Here is a 17,820-nt window from a genome sequence, read left to right on the forward strand (position 1 = left end):
GCAACGAAGCATGAAAGCCATTACCATCAAACTTAGCTGCGCTGGTCATTGCCTGGATGGGGACCCCGAGACGGTCCACACCAATGGCTGGAGACATTGTCAGACATGGCCCAGTCGCACCCTCAATGGCGCTCATGCATCCAAGCTATTGACTTCAATGCACAGCTTCCTTCCCAATCCTCACACATAACAGTCCACCTACAGTGCTGTATTCACGCACTAATTTATCATCTCCCGCCTCCAATGCGCAGCTACCTACTCCATTTCCCCGAATCGTCGGTGAACGAAACTGTGGCAGCTACAACCACAGTACGACGGGTACGCGGTTATTACAGCTGACAATGATGATGATGATGAAAAGACGAGACTTTTGATTGGATAGTTGGTCTCATATGCCAGTCACCTTGCTGTTTTCGAAAAAGTACTTGATTTTGATCTTGCCTTCTAAAGGTTCAGTTTGACAGTCGTGAACAGTGTGGTGGATCGTGTCGTCGCTTCCACTTGTACGAAGTATTCAGAGAACAAATGAAAAAAACAAAACAAAGTTTGTGGTCAAAACCGCCAGAACGGATAGGATGACATGACTGGATGCCTGACATGGTGAGCCTTTCGAACCCCAACCTCACAGACTACACGGAGTGTCATAGATAAGGCTCGTTGTTCATCCTTCTTCTCGAAGCCAAGCGATGTCCATAATCTCTTCGACAAACGGGGAACAGGGAATCAACCAATCACCTGATACATGATTAAGAAAGCCTTGCTGGTGCAGCCGTATAGAATCATCGATTCGCTGAGCAGCTCATTCCCTAGTATCTCTCGTTCGAAAATTTGTGTTCAAAAGCACCGGTCAAAATCAAGCTACTTCTCTTGCAAACCAGTATGGTTTCGCAGGAAATTCACCTGGGACCCAGCTGAATCTATCGTTTGTGTTGCCTTTAAGCAACTGAATGTGCTGCACTAGAACGCCTCGTGTTTTAGTTGGTACAATATTCGAGACTGTATACTGGTAACACACTACTCACAAGGTTGCTGAAAAATCTTCGACAGCCTACGACCGGTTTCGCCCTTATTGAGGCTTATCAGGTACGCGCAGTCCACCATTTACCTTCAACCTATTTGAACACAAATTGCAAACAAATTTATTTTTTCTAGAGACTCACCTGGAACCCAGCCGAATCTCTCGTTTACGATGGGCTGTCGAAGAGTTTTCAGCAAACTTATGAGTAGTGTATTAGGCCCATTTCTTTAAACTTCAGTGCACAGTGGCCAAGATACTAGAACGTAAAGAAACCTAAGACGCAATGTCGCTTTTTGATAAGGGTGCGAGCTCGAGTTGGATGAAAGCAGAGTTGGCTTCCGGTGATGTGTTCGCTTTTGGTCGATATTATCAATCCCTTGTCGTAACTGTCGAACAACCTTTGGGACTCAGCAGCTCCCATGTCTCCGAAGTGACTTTCCTGACTGCTCTGGTCAAAAGCCAGTGAACAGGAGCTGAATATTTCAACCGCAGTAAAACCTGCGTTTCAGTCTTTTATGAAGTATGAACTAACGGAACATTGACATTCAGATTCACTGACCGTTTGACCTGGAATTCTGTGAGTCGAATGGTCAGCTTTGAAGGAACGGTCGGAAGCGATGGCTACAGAGCGGTGTACACCTCAGAACGTAGTAACCGTTACTTATTCGAAAAAATCAGATACCATTAGCGTTGACAGCAGCGTGCAGTGTGAATTGGCGTGGCCATTTGGGTATCATTCACAAAGACGTTCGTCTAGCATCGGTTCTACTTGGATTCGTCATCGTTAGTTAAGACTACGCGAAGTGTTATGCAGAAAGGAACTCTTTATGTTGCTCAGTATGAAGTCAATTAATTGTTCACTTCTTTGGTACCCTAAAAGTACTCGAGTTGGCTGATTCTCCGGGGTTTCTGAACCAAGTCTAAAAATATCCCTTTTACCTAATCCGTTCCACCGAACTTAACGGCTCACAGTTGATTCTGCTGAGGGGAGAATGTTGGCACCTTATCAGCAGGTTGTGTTGTATGCACATGTGTCACCAGTGCTAATCGGTGACCCAGTAGCTGTCCTGGTTGTGTTACCTGATCGACCTCCTAGTCAGTACTCAAAGTCAGGTAGTTCCGTGGGCCTGCTTGGAAACTGTCTTCACTGTTTTTAGATGACTTTCAGAATTTGTAGTCGGCCTGATAGGAGCAGATTTCGAGTCCAGTTCTTCCACTCTTGTTGAAACTAACCGCAATAGCCAAGCCATGACAGAACAAGGACCGTCTGAACTTCATAGATGTAGATACGGTAGTGTTTCCGACCACGTTCTAACGTCTCCCTTAAATTTTCCAGCAACGAAACTATACTGTCATATAAAATGCATAGAAGAAATTTTTACGGTTGTCGATCCAACTATCTGATAAGGACACGTCATACGCGGTACACACCAAGTTTGACATTCACGGTTGAGAAACAGGAAAGTGTCATCCTTATTTTCGTGGCGTGGCATCAAGATGAAAAAACGACGTTATCCATACTGGGCGGGTTGGCGGGAAACAGAACCACACAGTGCAAATCTTGGCATTTTTACGGACCGTACTTGCACGGACCATCTCACCCACTGCTTGAAATATCGAGAGAGAGAGAGAGAGAGAGAGAAAACTGCGTTCCGCTGAGACTTTAGAATGGAGAATCAAGCATAGTACGCAGTAGCTTAGGCAAAGCAAAACTGCCGCATAATGACGAAAGGCGTGGTGGCTTGCTTCGCAGGACAAACCACATTATTTCTTCACAACCAAAGGAAGAGATGACGAACACAGGAATGACATAGACATCTCACTCAGCTCTGAAGGACTTGGAAAACTGCCTTCAATGGTTTATTCGTATAGGTATGTTCACGTTTTCGGCGCATAACGAACAAACCGGCTAGGTCTTAAGACCAGACGGCTGTCACAACGTGTTCATGGAGCTTTGTAACGGAAACTACTCACAAGGTTGCTGAAAACTCTTCGGTAGCCCACGACCGGTTTCGCCTTTCTTGGGGCTTATCAGTCCCCAAGTTTCCGTCAACCTGAAGCTTTCGATTTTCTGATCATCATGACGGAAGACCGTTGATTTCGCGTGTTTATGCCACGGATAACACCTTAGTAGTGACAGAACAAAACAGACTATCATCAAGCACCTATATCTGACCGTCCCAAACTTCTGACCCGCAAAATTTACACCAACGTTTTGTGGTATCACATCACTCCGATCAACAGGTCATTCGTCCCAGTCACTTGATCATATTCGCAAATTAAAATACATGTACAGTGGCCTGATCGATCGGGTCGATTCATAGTCACCAAGTATACACCAGGTATAATCTCGCAATTTTGTCTACTCAGTACATGCAGTACATGCAGCATTGTTCAGGCGAATGTATGAAAAAGAATTTCAAAATATCGTCAAATTTTGGCGTAAAATCCAGGCTGTCCAGAACATGGACTGTCTGCGCAGAAGGAGACGAGTAACGACAGTGCAACATCAAACCATTTAACCAAGAGAGATTGCCTGAGTAAGACAGACGAATTCAAACACTCATACATCGTTTGAGAACGGTTGGATGTATGTGCGACGGTAAAAAAATCACGTCTCGACTAGTCAGTCCAACGCTCTGCACATGAAATGATTAAGGTTGTCGGTCAGCCGTAACAACCGCGCACAACACGTGGTAGAAACGGCTGGTTCCGATAAGATAACCAATTATTCCTGTTCCCCAAAGGCTTTTCCATTTGTTCTCGCTGTTTTTTGTGTGTGCCAAAACCTTCCAGCCGTTAGAGATTGCCCGAAACACCGTGTTGTCCCTTTTGTGTTATTCACCCCTTTTCGTGTAATTTCAGTGCATCAAATTGCATCCAATTGAGCTACACAGCATGTGAACTGACTACTTCTGTCAGTTGATGCTAGGAACGTTTAACAAAATCACTCTGGAGAGATGACTTACCTCGAACTTTTGCAGTTGGGATGAGTGGACTACTGGCAGGAAAAGGGGGCACAACCTGATTATCGGTGCATGGGTGGTGGCGTAGAGTTGGAGGTGAGGAGTCCGATGCTGCAGCGCGGAAGCCAGTCGAGTCCTCAGTGGGGACACTGTGAGCGAGCGCAGAATATACAAAGGTCAATTCGACCAAGGGCTAACCGTTAACAATTCAGATTTGAAGATAAACGGTAATGGATAGTCGTGGTGATTAGCAATAACAATAATACAAGTGGTAATCACCTACGATGGTGAAACAAAATAAAGTGTGGTCTAACTATATCCCCTACTTGATCACCAAATTATTAACGTGCTTCCCTCATGCCTAAGGCCATTGCCCAGTCTTAGCTGTAAGACCACTGTCCGGAGGCCAGCCGTCCCTGATGACCCAACATCACATCATTTAGACGGATGTGTCACGTGCAGGACACGGACTAAACGATGGCATGCCCTGATTGGTCAGAATGCCAGCCAATCCCAATCGAGCATCTTTGACTCGGCGCTTCTTGTCCCCTCACGGAGATCCTAGCACGACCTTGTGGAACACTCTGTGATTACCCTATGAATACAGTTGCAATAATTTTTCTTTGTCATCATATATGGCTGTGTAGAGCTACCGTGCCTTTTGATATACCATACTGGGCGGAGCAGGAAGCCAAGGGACCATACAGAGTGCCCTAACCGTTCAGAAGACACAACAACCATCGTGAAGGTGTATGAATGTAGAACAGTATGTAAGAATCTTCATCTCTAGACTTATTTTTTACAGTAAGAAGCCGATCAGATGCTGCATTTGTCTGCACTATAGATTCCCACTGTACTGTAAAGGTCACCCTGCGGGCGCAAGATCGAAAAATCATCGTTTGAATAAAGGTGCATGGTTCAGTAAAATAGTCGTGATCCCAAAAACTACGAAGGAAGACTGTTTGCACTCTCGAATTTCCGATAGATGTAGTCGTGTTGTATGCTTCTTCTTTCGAATGTGTCCTGGCAACAAGAAATTGTATAAGCTACTTTCAAAATGGGTACAGTCATCTCCAACGATCGAAAGAGGAGAAGTGTACTGGCGATTCATCAAAACAGAGTTCAGAAGAAATCCAGGACAGACAGTTAGCTCCCGTGTTGCATCGCCCGAATTTAAAGAAAGATGTACTTACTCTGAATTGTACAGTACTGCAGCACAGCTAGTCACTCATCAACAAATAGCCCTTTCCGTACACCTATTTCTGCCAAAAGCATAATTTCACACCAGAGACTGGATCACTGTATCAAACTCCAATGAGCACAATTATATTATACTACTAATAGCAGTAAAACAAAGAATACACTCACTCGCTGACTTTATACTTTGGTAGGGTTGCGGCGTATGCGTTTCCAGGACTCGGATAGACTGGCTTACGCTCTTTGCGTCTGCTGGAACGAGCAGAGTGGGAAGGTTTCCTACACTGTCGGTGAGTGTGCTACGAGCAAAGCGAAAAATAGACAAGGGAAATGGAGAATAACAGTGTCCCTAATCCTTGTTCAAAGGATCGAGATGAACAGATGTGGATGAAAACACGGAGAGATGCAAACTAAGTGCTTGATGAGAATGTATAAAGCGGACCGATGCAGACCGACGGGAAGGTGTTAAAACCAAGCACAGAGGTTTAGTTCGGTGAATGAAACCAGTCAGGGAGCTAAAAGTAGGCTAGTTGGATCCATAGCTTATGCAGCACCTGCACGTCCAACATACACTTCAATTGATGAGGTTGTAAGATGACATTGCCGGAATGCTTTCGGACGCACTTTTACTTGTGGGGTTATCAGGAAGGTAAGCCTCCTGAAAGCAACCACTGAATGCCCGAAAACTACCGAGATTCCCAGCTTCGCTGGACAGAAAACACCCCCTCAACACGCAGCGCGTCACAGCCTTGTATCAAACCCAGACAGCGCGAGTCAGCGTTGATCAAGGTTGGACAACGCCCCCGCAATATGCAGCACGTCGCAGCCTCGTACCAAAGCCAGACCGTGTGCGTCAGCATTGGACCAAGTTCAGACGGTGTCCCTCGAATAAATAGCTTGAGAACGTTGTACATTCGCACTCGCACGCACTCACGCTCTCGCACTCGCTTGTTCGAAATGTAGCTGTTGTGCTCCTTTCTATGAGTGTTTTTTCTCCGGCACCAGGCACTGGAGCGGGTCAGCAGCAGATACCTCAGATTGGCGAATCAGCAGATATAACAGGGGTACAAGCTCTTATTAAACCCGTTGTTTGATTTAACCATCTGTCAAGGTCGCTATTTAAATCATTTGGGAGTACAATGAATGCGGGCAACATGCTCGGCTAGACTTGATCCGAGGGCATCCAAATTTCCGATACAGTGATGCTCCATTTTGTATTTTTAGTGCAACTGTTCCATCCCACCATAATGATTTCCGAAATATGAATCTGGTGGCTACACAAGAGAATTTCGTTGACCCGAACTTTTCACTGAGCTTGGTACTGTTACTGCAATCGTTTGATTACCATTACTTTTCACCAGATACGAGGTGACCTTCGATTATGATTGGACTCTTTGCTCGTGTCCTGATTTGAGCCTAAACTCTCTCATTTTACCTGCTTGATCCTGCGATCGATTTTATCGTCGATCCGTCTTTCTGATATTCGGTTTCGCCTGCATTCTCTACTTGAAACCGTGACCTCTTACTCGTAGCTGTGGGTAATTTGGATGCCATTCAGCATAAACAAAGACTGCCTTCGTCGTCTCGACTTGTTAGGTCGTTAGGACCATCGGCCTGCCGGAAGATGGTCCCCAGACCACTGAGATTTCGCGCAGTGCAACAGAAACAGACAAGTTTCTAACGCTTGTCTTTGTAAGATTCAACTCAGCTGACTTTGTTGAAAGCAAGAAAAACGAGTCCTTAATTGGTTGGGGTAAAGTGAACAAAATTTCTTCCTCATGCCAGAACGAGTCCACCTGCTTTCGTTTTATCGTAAACACTCCCGTGAACGGTACAATGGCCGATGTGTGGCGGGGTTCGAATGACGCGTGTTGAATCGTAGGGATAAGGTGATATAAATAAGCCTTGGGGAGGGGGTGATATGTGAAGATACTCTAATGACCAGGTTTGAAGGTGGATCATTAGGGAACACCAAGGTTTTTGCATACCAGGTGGCTCGCTGAGGTTTGTTTAGATGGGTTCTACCTATGTGCATACACCATCCGTAAGAGTGATTTTTATAGACACACACGGGAGTTTTGAACTGAGACGTACAAGACTGGACAATGAGTCTGTTCCTTTAAAAAGCCGGTTGTTTCTAAACGATATAGTCCACGTAATTTTATCTAACAAGTTGCCGACGGCGGTCTGGTTACAGGAATGATTACATCAAAAGCCGATACAGAGGAAATTTTTATTCGTCAAACCGCTTGTGTGAGACCGCATATCAGAAACCTCGCAGTACTTGAGTTTCTTCCTAATGGGACATGCAAAAACAGCGAAAGTCGATCGCACACTAGTGGTAATGCTCTTTCGACAAGATGATTGACCTGGTTGTAAAGAAAAAAGTGTGGATTTTTTTCGAAAGCGATTCGTGTATTGATAAGAAACGGACGACAGATTCAAGGAGTACCTGGAATAAAATGCCTAGACAGCCAAAATACGCGGGCATTTTCATACGTTCTGTAGATGGCCTGAGCATAAATTTGGTTTCAGAAAAATACGAAATTATTTACTATTCGACTGGGAAAAAACGGAGTGAGAATGTCGAAACGTCAGACTTGGTCGAAACAGTCGAAGAGTCATGGGGGCAGCAACTAGGATCAAACCAAGTAAAAAATTTTGTGTGAGTCTCTTAGAAATACAAGTAGCTTATTAAACACAAGAACCCGGAAGGAGTTTGCAGGAACGCTGACGGATACTGACACAGTATCGTCGCTTTGATATTTGGTTGTAACAGGTTACCGCAGGTTTTAATTGGCATGACAGTTGTACACGCGAACGTAAAACGGTCATCGACCCATTTCAGGTCCAACAACAATGCTCACGTTCCAGATCAACAACAGCTGTTCTACGCATAAATTTGCTGAAAACTCCCGACAGCGCACGACCGGTTTCGCCCATCTTGGGCTTATCATCGAGGAGTTTTCAGTGCGTTGTAAATATACACATGTATCGCGATATCTCGAATATCGTAGCGACTGAAACATGAGGCGGCCTGGTGCAGTACATTCAGTTGCCTGGAAACATCAAAACCGAGGGACTCAGCTGGGTTCCAGGTGAGTCTCCCGCAAAACCAAATTAGTTTGAAAGTGAGTGTATCTAGCTGATTTATTGTAATCTGGTTCCAAGTAGAACTAAGGTTGACGAATATTAATAGACTGCGCCTACCTGATGAGCCCCAAGATGGGCAAAACCGGTCGTGGACTGTCGAAGAATTTTCATCAACCTTGTGAGTAATGTAACGCGAATATACATGTATCTTGTTATCTTGAATATCATAGCAACTGAAACGTGACGCGGCCTGGTGCAGCACATTCAGTTGCCTGGATACATCACAAACGAAAGATTCATCTGGGTTCCAGGTAAGTCTCTTGCAAATTCAAATTTGTTTGCGAATGAGTGTATTTCGCTAACAGCTGCTCCAGTTCATCGTGCGCTTAGAGCAACTTATATGTTGGGTCTGATAGTGAACGAGGCTCGCATGGTATCGCCTCACCGGATGAGCCACGTACATCTGATGGGTATAATCAACTGCCTAAATAAAGTGTCCTTGTAGACAGGTTGCCCTATGCAGTGTTTAAACTTGCAATTTTATCTAGCATTAAGCCCGTTTTTTGTTTATTTATGGGGGATTTCTGCCAATTTCCAAATTAATCAAATGGATACCTGTATCAAGACACTATCGATATTGCTCTGTGAAGTACGTATTCACACCCTGTAAAGGCTGTGTAGGCCCAGGACGTGTGAGTTATCATTCCAAAAGAAGATAATGAGATTTCCGAAAGGGTTGATTTTCGGGAAAAATGTGCATTCTCCGGAAGCTCAGCTTCCATTCAGAAGGTCACTGTCATAAGATAATATTGTAGGAAAATTCGCACATCAATGTGACACTCATTTGCATACCAATCTGGTTTTGCGGGAGAACTACCTGGAACCCAGTTCAATCTCTCGTTTACGATGTTTTTAAGCTCCTAGTAATTCTGATTATTTCCGGTAGACCTCCTGGAACCCAGTTCAATCTCTCGTATACGATGTTTTTAAGCTCCTAGTAATTCTGATTATACTGTTAATATAACTGAAGTAAAATGAGACGTCAATGCGGCCTTACGGGGCCGGACATTTTGAATACTACATAAAAACCTGCGATTTATCCGTGAAAGAAAATGGGTGTTAAACCCAGTGAATTGTTGAACATTCATTAGATTCGAAGGTGAAGTTTCACTCTTTGTCTACTGTCCTGTCAATGGGACGTTCTATGCTGAAAAGCCGAGCAGCCGAGCGCATCGCACCAGACTCAAAGAGTTTCAAACCCGTTCAACGGAAGAACAGTTTCACAGGATGAAGCTTCCATCTTCAGTCGTTGGGCCAGTCTGTCCACAGGTGAGAACGTGATGCGGTCTCTGTGTCCCGTCTAAGTAAGAGCACCACACAGCAACGACTCGTGGCCAAACGGTTTGGTGTTTATAAAGGAAACTACTCACAAGGTTGCTGAAAACTCTTCGACAGCCCACGACCGGTTCTGTCCTTCTTGGGGTTAACCAGGTAGGCGCAGTCCCCGAGTTTCCCTCAACCTTATGTTCTACTTGAACCCAAATTGGACTGCTTTCGAGAAACAAACTCATTTGCAACTCAGTTTGGTTTTCACGAGAGACCCAATTGAATCTTTCTCTCAGTCACTAGCCGAAAGATCGAGGGTTTCCAAACTCGGTTGTGCCAATCCGCGCTGTTCCTTCCATTGGGAGCAGTTAAGGGCTTTAACCTTGGAATTCTGCATTTGGCAAGCCATACGGTCTGTAACGCACATCTGTGCAGAGATGCGCTGGACTTCACGCGTGGGCTAATGAGTCACAAATTTGCTCAGCGAGTTGTGCCTGGAATGTGGAGACACTGCGCAGGATGCATGAGGTGTGCGTCTTTGATGCTTCCAACAAGCAGAGGCGTGAAGGTCACTGTACACAAAACTACTTGGGTATTCTTCGTAACAGCAACTGTAGGTTGTTTACCAACAAGAAATAGGTGATTTCAACTGAAAAGTAGATCACCAACCTTAACACAACATGGTGAATCTCCGTGGTATGTTCTGTTGTTTTGGGAACTCAAAATTGAAGAGCACCACAGGCAAAAGCAGTTGTATCGCATTTGGTTACGCCAAATGATTGTGCATGCATTAGCGGTCGTTCGAAATTACGTCCGGGGGGGGGGGGCATGAATGAATGTGGCATTCGGATGACATACGCGCACGGGTAAATCTATCATGAAACTGAACCCCTCTCGAATAGTAATGAATGGTTATGGAAAATGTCAAATTCCAACTGCAACAGTCGGAGAGAAAGAACAAAAACAGGTCACAAACCCATGACGCTTGGAATGTGTGCAAAAAAAGTGCAGGTTGTGTCTCTTTGGTGATTTGGATCACGCACGTGTGAAGCGGAATTGGTGGAGGTCGGAATGTCGGGGGGGCATGCAGCGTGGAGAGTTGCGGTATCGGCAGCAGACACAACGTTACTGGAAGTGACGTGATGGTCACAATCAGGCCCGAGGCGAGGGACCGAGGGGAACCGAGACACGAGACACACAAAGATACAGGTAGATAGAAGCGTGAGGGACACAAAAACAAGAAGGCAGAGGGGAGACAAAAGAACGACAGTTTGAGTGGACAGATGGAGGGACCAGTGAGTGTGTGTGTGTGTGTGTGCATGATAGAGAGACAACAGATAATTTGTTTACGTCATTGAAACGTGCTTCAACACACAATATTTGTTGTCCAGTGATTTGGGTAAGAAACTGAGGGTTCCTAATCGGCATTCGTGGGTGTATGAGATTAGTAAAAAGGCAGTTATAATAATGCTTTAGTGATGTTCCGCATTGTAACCATCTCAATGGGGCTGACATTGCCTCGCAAGAACACAGAGTATAGTAGTCCGAGCAAAGCAGTATGAAGTTGTTGACCTTTGTTTTACTGTTCTGTGGTTTCAGGTTAAATCATTCTAAATTACAAATCCTGTGTAGTTCTGGGTACTTTTTGATACTTTAACCCATCCACGGAACTAGGCCGTATTCAGTGACCAGCGTGAACAATCCTTCATTCTGGGGAAGGCTAGGAAAGAGGGAAACATTATGTATACTCATTTACGAGGCTGAATATCACTACCAGCTCAATCGTTCCGGCAGTCTTCCTGGTCTATCGGAGCGCAAAAACATCCCGTAAAAAATATCAATAAAGTTCCGTAACTTTGATGTACCCATGGCAAGACGTATTCCACAGAGTTCAGACCGGTAGACCATCAATACGAACAGCGAGTTTCTTGTGAACACCGTGGACTTTCGATCTGATTTGCGATTTTGGAAGTATGGTGAATGACGTGAGTAGCAGTAAAAATGTTTATATCCTACTATATATTTGGAAAGTGTACCCAAATAGCATTCGGTTCACTCGGGCCGAAAATCAATATGAAAGTCACGTGGCGATAAAAAAAACTGTCTGGCCGGATGGGTGACAGGGTCTGCATATACTGCTCTCGATAGCAGGTATGGCCCGACAACGCGAGCTCTGATAAGCAGAGTGCTAGAACAGTTTCTAAAAAGAAGGCAGTCCCAACGATCTATGTATCGACCGCAAACCTCGCTTCGCACAACAGAAAATAACAAGAAAAGGACAGAAATGTATGGAAATAATGGTTCAAGAAAGTACAACATGTAACTGGTATATTGTCACACTCGGTCTCCTGCGACTTTTGAAGAGAGTTTACAGCTAGGGTCTGCAGTTTAGGGCCCGGTTAAGGACTCTCGACCGGTCGGGGACATCTCATTTGCAAAGTGCTACTGAACCTCTCTTTTTACAGATATATTTAAACAGATTTCTGAAAAGTCATTCAGAGGTAATTGCACACAGACGGATACTCACGTGATGCTTTGATTTGTGGCGATTTGGGAGCTCATCACTTGCGATTGATGGAGTTGACTTCGGATGCTACAGAGCAGATAACATTGAGTTCACTGAGTCATCCTGATTCAAAATCCTTTAATTAAGTGTGTGAGAACTTATGTAGCCAGATATGATAGCGGTCTGGATGTTGTCCGAAGTAAGTCAATGTGGCAATCCTCATGCGGGACAAGTCAAATTAGGGACGCTATCAGTAATACACTACAGCGAAATACACGCATTTGTAAACAAATTTGAATTTGCGAGAGACTCACCTGGAACCCAGCTGGATCTCTGGATTGTGATGTTTGCAGCCAACTGAATGTGCTGCACCGGGCCGCCTCATGTTTCAGTCGCTACGATATTCGAGATATCACGATACATTGTATATCTTTGTGATGTACTACTCATAAGGTTACTGAAAATTCTTTGACAGCCCACGACCGTTTTCGCCCCCCTTGGACGCAGTCCCCTAGGTTCCGTCAGCCTTATGTTCTACTTGAAACCAAATTGCACGAAATTAGTGAAATACACTCATTTGGAAACATCACAAACGAGATATTCCTCTGGGTTCCAGGTGAGTCTTCAGAATAACCCAATTTGTTTGTAAATAGGTGTATTTCGCTAATTTCGTGCAGTTTGGGTTCAAGGGGAACATAAGGTTGGCGGGGAATACGTCTGTGTGATGAGTTCAAAGAAGGGCAAAACAGGTCGTGGGCTGTCGAATAATTTTCAGGTATTCTTCAATTCAATCAATAGCACACTCCCATCAGGACACAAGGACGACCTGCACTGGTGTTTCCTCAGTGGAAAGGGTTGGCATATAGAGTGAGATTCAAATGGCATTCGGATAATTTGGCAAACGGTTGGTTTGTCTTGACCTTGCAGGAAGACATATCGTCCGCAGTGCGATCGATCAGTTTGAGAATGTTGCTTTAGACCCCTCAGTGGTAAGTAACAACAAGTTTGCAGAAGTTCTCTTATCCGGAGTCATTTGCGCTTCACATTACCTAAATAGGGGTCTTATATATGGTCTAGTACCCGTTGACAAACTGTATACGTGAGGTGGCCACGCATAAAACCATTTATCAATCGTCCGTGTGGGAAAGTCGACAGAACACGTGTTAACAGTTTACGCCCAAACGTGACGGAATTTGCGTTTGTAAATCCCTTGGCCATATCCACATAGGTAAAACTAGAAAGTCCTTTTAGCCACTTATTTATCACTTTCCATCTTTCTGGCGCAGTGAGCGACGCTCAACAATTCGCCTGAGTGAACAGTAATTGTCGAGTGCAGTGGTGCCTGAATCACAGGATCACTTGTGACCCTTCAGGTAAATTCAGGCGGAGCAGGCGAGAATAGGAGTCATTTGAAGCCACTCAGAGTATTTAAAGGGCGAAATTGTGAGTTTTGAGTGTGAGCATGCAAAAGGTGTGACATTCAAGAGGTGTACTCAACACCAACCATAAAAGCAAGCCTTCAAATTAAAACCGTCGAATTCTGTCCAATTTGAGTTCAATTGGAACCATGATTGAGAGAAACGCCTACCTGATGAGCCCATGTATGCCGAGACGGACTGTCCAAGAGTTTTCAGCAACCTTATGAGCGGTGTATTACGTTTATACAATGTACTGCGATATCTCGAGTATGGGGGAGGCGAGCTCCTGATAGTAGTGGAACAAACCAAGGGACTATTTTGTTCATAGACTGCGTTCACACGGTGGAGTCTATTAGCTAAACGTTGTGAGCATTTAAGGTTACCTTCAAGATAGCCTGGGGCCTGTTAACTCCCGGGAACAGAAAGATGTGTTTAGAATTTAAAAACCGAGGTTGATGTTGACAAGCTGAGCAAGTGGATACACAGCAGCGCTATCCAGTACGCTTGATTTGTAAGCCTCCACCATTGAAAGCCATGGGAGTCGTTTCTCCACCCTTGCATCGTACGGTATGCTCAGTTTGACGATATACATCTGTATTTCCCTAAAACCAGTACGATAACACTTCCGTGACAGTAGTTTATGCGATGGTTTTCCGAATAAGATTTTGTCGGTTGTGTGCAGATTTGTGAAAACCGAATGATTTTTCGGTTTGTAGCCTTCACAAACGGCCAGAGGGCGGTCTGGGTCCAGCTTGGAACTGTGCTGGTGAGGATCTGAACAGATGCCAAGCAAAGGTACTGTCATCAAGTCACTGTTGAAGTTCGTGCGTCCAGCTGGCTGCTTCACCCGGAGAACATTTTATCCCACAAGGTTACCCTACAATGCGGGACTTTGATGTAAGTTGATAAAAAACCGAGTGAAAGTGATTTGGTTGTTTGTGGTGAATGTACGCAAACAAAATCCGAAAGCTTTACTTCCGAATTGCCATTCTCACCCGTGCGTGGTAACAGAAGGAACTGGTGAATTCCCAAAATCAAGCTAGGATATTAGGTTCTCCGTTTTGGGCGAAAAAAAATCCTCTTCAAAGGAGTACTCGTGGAATGTTTTTACTTAAACGTCAGGAGCTGATCGGTCCTGATGAATGGGGCAGGTTGGTCATGATGACTCGTAAGACGTTTGAGATACCGATGGGGCAGGTTGGTCAGTGGCCATGATGACTCGTAAGACGTTTGAGATACCTAGTTCTTTGTTTTTTTTTCTCTCGGAAACTGTGCCACCATCAGTCAGTTGACCTCTTCTGGCGCAAAACGCATGTTAGCAAAATCTAAACCAACGAAACAACGTGGCATTAAAATCAAGAGTTGAGTCAGACGCAGGTGCTACACCATATTCATCTCCTCTGGCTGCCGAAACGTAGCAGCGGTGTCCTAATCAGCGTTAGGGCACGCCGCTATCAAAGGTCGCTCACTGTTCCAACAGCTACGTCGCGCATAAGCAGTAAAAACTGCTGTTGCTGAGTCCATCTGTTGGCAAAACCGGAACCAGTAATATGATGCCGTTCCGCATTCAGCCTTTTGCTCTGCCTTGGTCAACACGCTGAAAAAGCAACTATGTTTGAAAGAATATCAAAACTGCTATTACGCAATCGAGAGTCTGTTTAGGTTACTTCACTGTCAAGTTGTTAAGTTCATACCTATAGGTGACTACAGCCACTGCTGATGTCAAGTAAATCACCACCACTGTCTACCGGAAATCAGTCAGGTACGTTGGATTATTCCTCCGAGAGAGTGCCAATTGGATTTCTGCATCTTGGGGGTCGCTGTTTGAAGAGACCAATTTAAATGAGTTTCCTGAAAAATTCACTGTTCATAAAAGTCAACGAAAAACTCTCCATTCAACCTCGACTGACAATCTAACTTCTCAGTTGCATTGGATGAGATGTTAACAATGCTAATTTTGTACCAGTTGCAACATACTACTTATAATGTTGGTGAAAACTCCTTAACTCTTATGAACTAGAGATTCATCTGGATTTACCTGAGTCTCCCTTCAAAACCGATTTCGTGCACAAATGAGATTAATTGCCGTAACTTGGACCACTTCTTGTGGCCCCCCAAATACCAAAACATTAGGTCTCATCTTTATTTAGGCACAAATACTTTGAATCTCAGCTACGCTAAAATATGCCGTAACGGCTTCCCCACCTAAAGGCTTTCGGAGGCCTTCGCAAGATATTCCCCCTCATTTCCTTGCTTTACAGCTTCTCATACCCTAACCACCGCCATCAGGAGCCAAATACTAGCTGTTTACGCCTTAAAAGTCAGAGTTGCAGCATACATACTGCAAGCTAAACTTGCGGCTCGGACATTGACTCTCGGTAGATGAAGTGATCACACTGCATCGGTTGCGCTGCCTTGGCCACGGGTTGCGTATGCCAGTTGACCGAATTCCTTGAAGGGCTCCTTTGCACAACCACGTGAAGGGTGGAAGAGGGCCAAAGGCAGTCAAACAACGACTTGGCAGCGAGGGATAAAAGCCATTATCAGCAAACTCAGCTGCACTGGTCACTGCAGGCTTCCTGGATGGAGACCCGAGAAGGACCATATCAATGGTTAGAGAGGTTGTCAGACATGACCCAGTCGCGCACCCCATGGCGCTCATGCATCCAAGCTATTGACTTCAATGCACAGCTTCCTTCCCAATCCCCCCACTTGACAGCCCACTGACAATACTGGATTTATGCACCGATTTATCAGCAAATCATCGGTGAACGAAACTGCAGCAGTTACAACCACTGTACGACGAGTACACGGTTATCACAGCTGATGATGATGATTCACTGAAATGAAAAACATGCTAACGAAATACACTCATTTTCAGACCTATTTTGTTTTGCAGGAAACTCACTTGGTGCTCGGCTGAATCTCTCGGGGACTGTGCCTACCAAGGTGAGCAAAACCGGTCGTGGGCTGTCGAAGAGACTTCAGCAACCTAATGAGTAGTCTAGTACGTCTATAGACAAGCATGTCAGTTTTCATGAATCGATGCGCTCCTTGAACAATCAGTGCAAACCTGATCCCAACAAACATTCTGAGACGTATCGTACTTTACGCGTCTTCTGTTTATACGAGACCGTCTGTCAAAACCCCAGGAAAGCTCATTGTGTCCGCAAAATTAGGCAAGTGACTATCGAAAAAACGACACCCGGTGGTCAAATATTGTTACTTGTCTTGCGCTTAAGAGGGGCAGACAACACTCCTACAAACATTTGTAAGTCTGGTCAGGAAACAGGTATCCGTTCTTAGGATTTCTACGTCCTGTTTGACATGCCATTCCAGCCAGAATGTGGCTTTCAAATGTCCGTAAAAAAACACCGTTTATCTGAAACGCTGCGACATATCCACAAAAGCTGAATCATTCACGGTTCTAGCTTCCTGAAAAGCAACCCAATCCTTGCTAACTATAACTGCCCAAATTCGTCGCCAGATAACCGAGTTTGTTTGTTTTCGCTTCGATGGTCGGCTGGGAGCGAATAAATCGATCTAAATATTTAACGGCTTACATAAACCGGCTTCGTACACTAAGACTGCTGGTGGAGAACTCTTGTTCAACGGCAATTACAGTCGATGTTCGCGGTGGGTTAGTTCCAAACTGTAGTGGACCGATGATACAAAGGTGACAAAAATGATGAACACGTGAATGAGTGATATGTCTTATTAAGAGCAGAACTACAGCGATTTACAGCGTTCCAAGCAACGGTATGTTTAAAAAATAAGTAGTATGGAGCAGCTCAATACCGCCTTCACTCTGTTTGAGCCCAATCAGATAAGTGTGGATCTCGGAAAAGAAAATCAATTGTTGATTTCAAGAGCAGTTAATTTGCTCGAATGTTGGACGCGTGGCGCAATTACTTGGGTTGTAGACTCGAAGGAACGTCCCGCGGTAGTTAAAGGCACATTGGTACTCTTGTGCAATCATCCCACAATACTCACTTCAAAAAATATATTGTCAAAGCATCCTAGAAATAGCAAGTGCACTACACATCATATGCTATCGAACCTCAGGGACTTCGTTGTGTCCCCACATCCAGTGGCCTCTTGCGATTCATATCACCTTGAAAAAGTTGGTTTGGTTTGAGATTGCAATTCTACTCGCTTGTAACTACGGTGGTGTGAAGCTGGTGACCAACTGTTCGGGTCCCATGCCGTCTGACTATTCGGAACAACTGAGAACATCCAGTGCATTGACGCCCCCCCCCCCCCCCGTTGGGGACCCAGGGGGCGAAACAAAGAAGA

General features: G+C 44.8%; 1 protein-coding gene across 1 annotated transcript in view; it reads right to left on the reverse strand.

Annotated features, from left to right (window-relative positions):
- The window catches only part of T265_13569 (hypothetical protein), a gene marked incomplete at both ends in the record, with an annotated part of 117,723 nt that overhangs the window by 13,687 nt on the left and 86,216 nt on the right, over window positions 1-17,820 (reverse strand). Inside the window, 2 exons of the mRNA XM_009169528.1 lie at window positions 3,988-4,133; window positions 5,353-5,480. Of these exons, the coding sequence (XP_009167792.1) occupies window positions 3,988-4,133; window positions 5,353-5,480 (274 nt within the window). The remainder of the gene's footprint in view (window positions 1-3,987; window positions 4,134-5,352; window positions 5,481-17,820) is intronic.

This window comes from Opisthorchis viverrini (genome assembly GCF_000715545.1).
Source record: "Opisthorchis viverrini unplaced genomic scaffold opera_v5_81, whole genome shotgun sequence".
NCBI classification, from domain to species: domain Eukaryota; kingdom Metazoa; phylum Platyhelminthes; class Trematoda; order Opisthorchiida; family Opisthorchiidae; genus Opisthorchis; species Opisthorchis viverrini.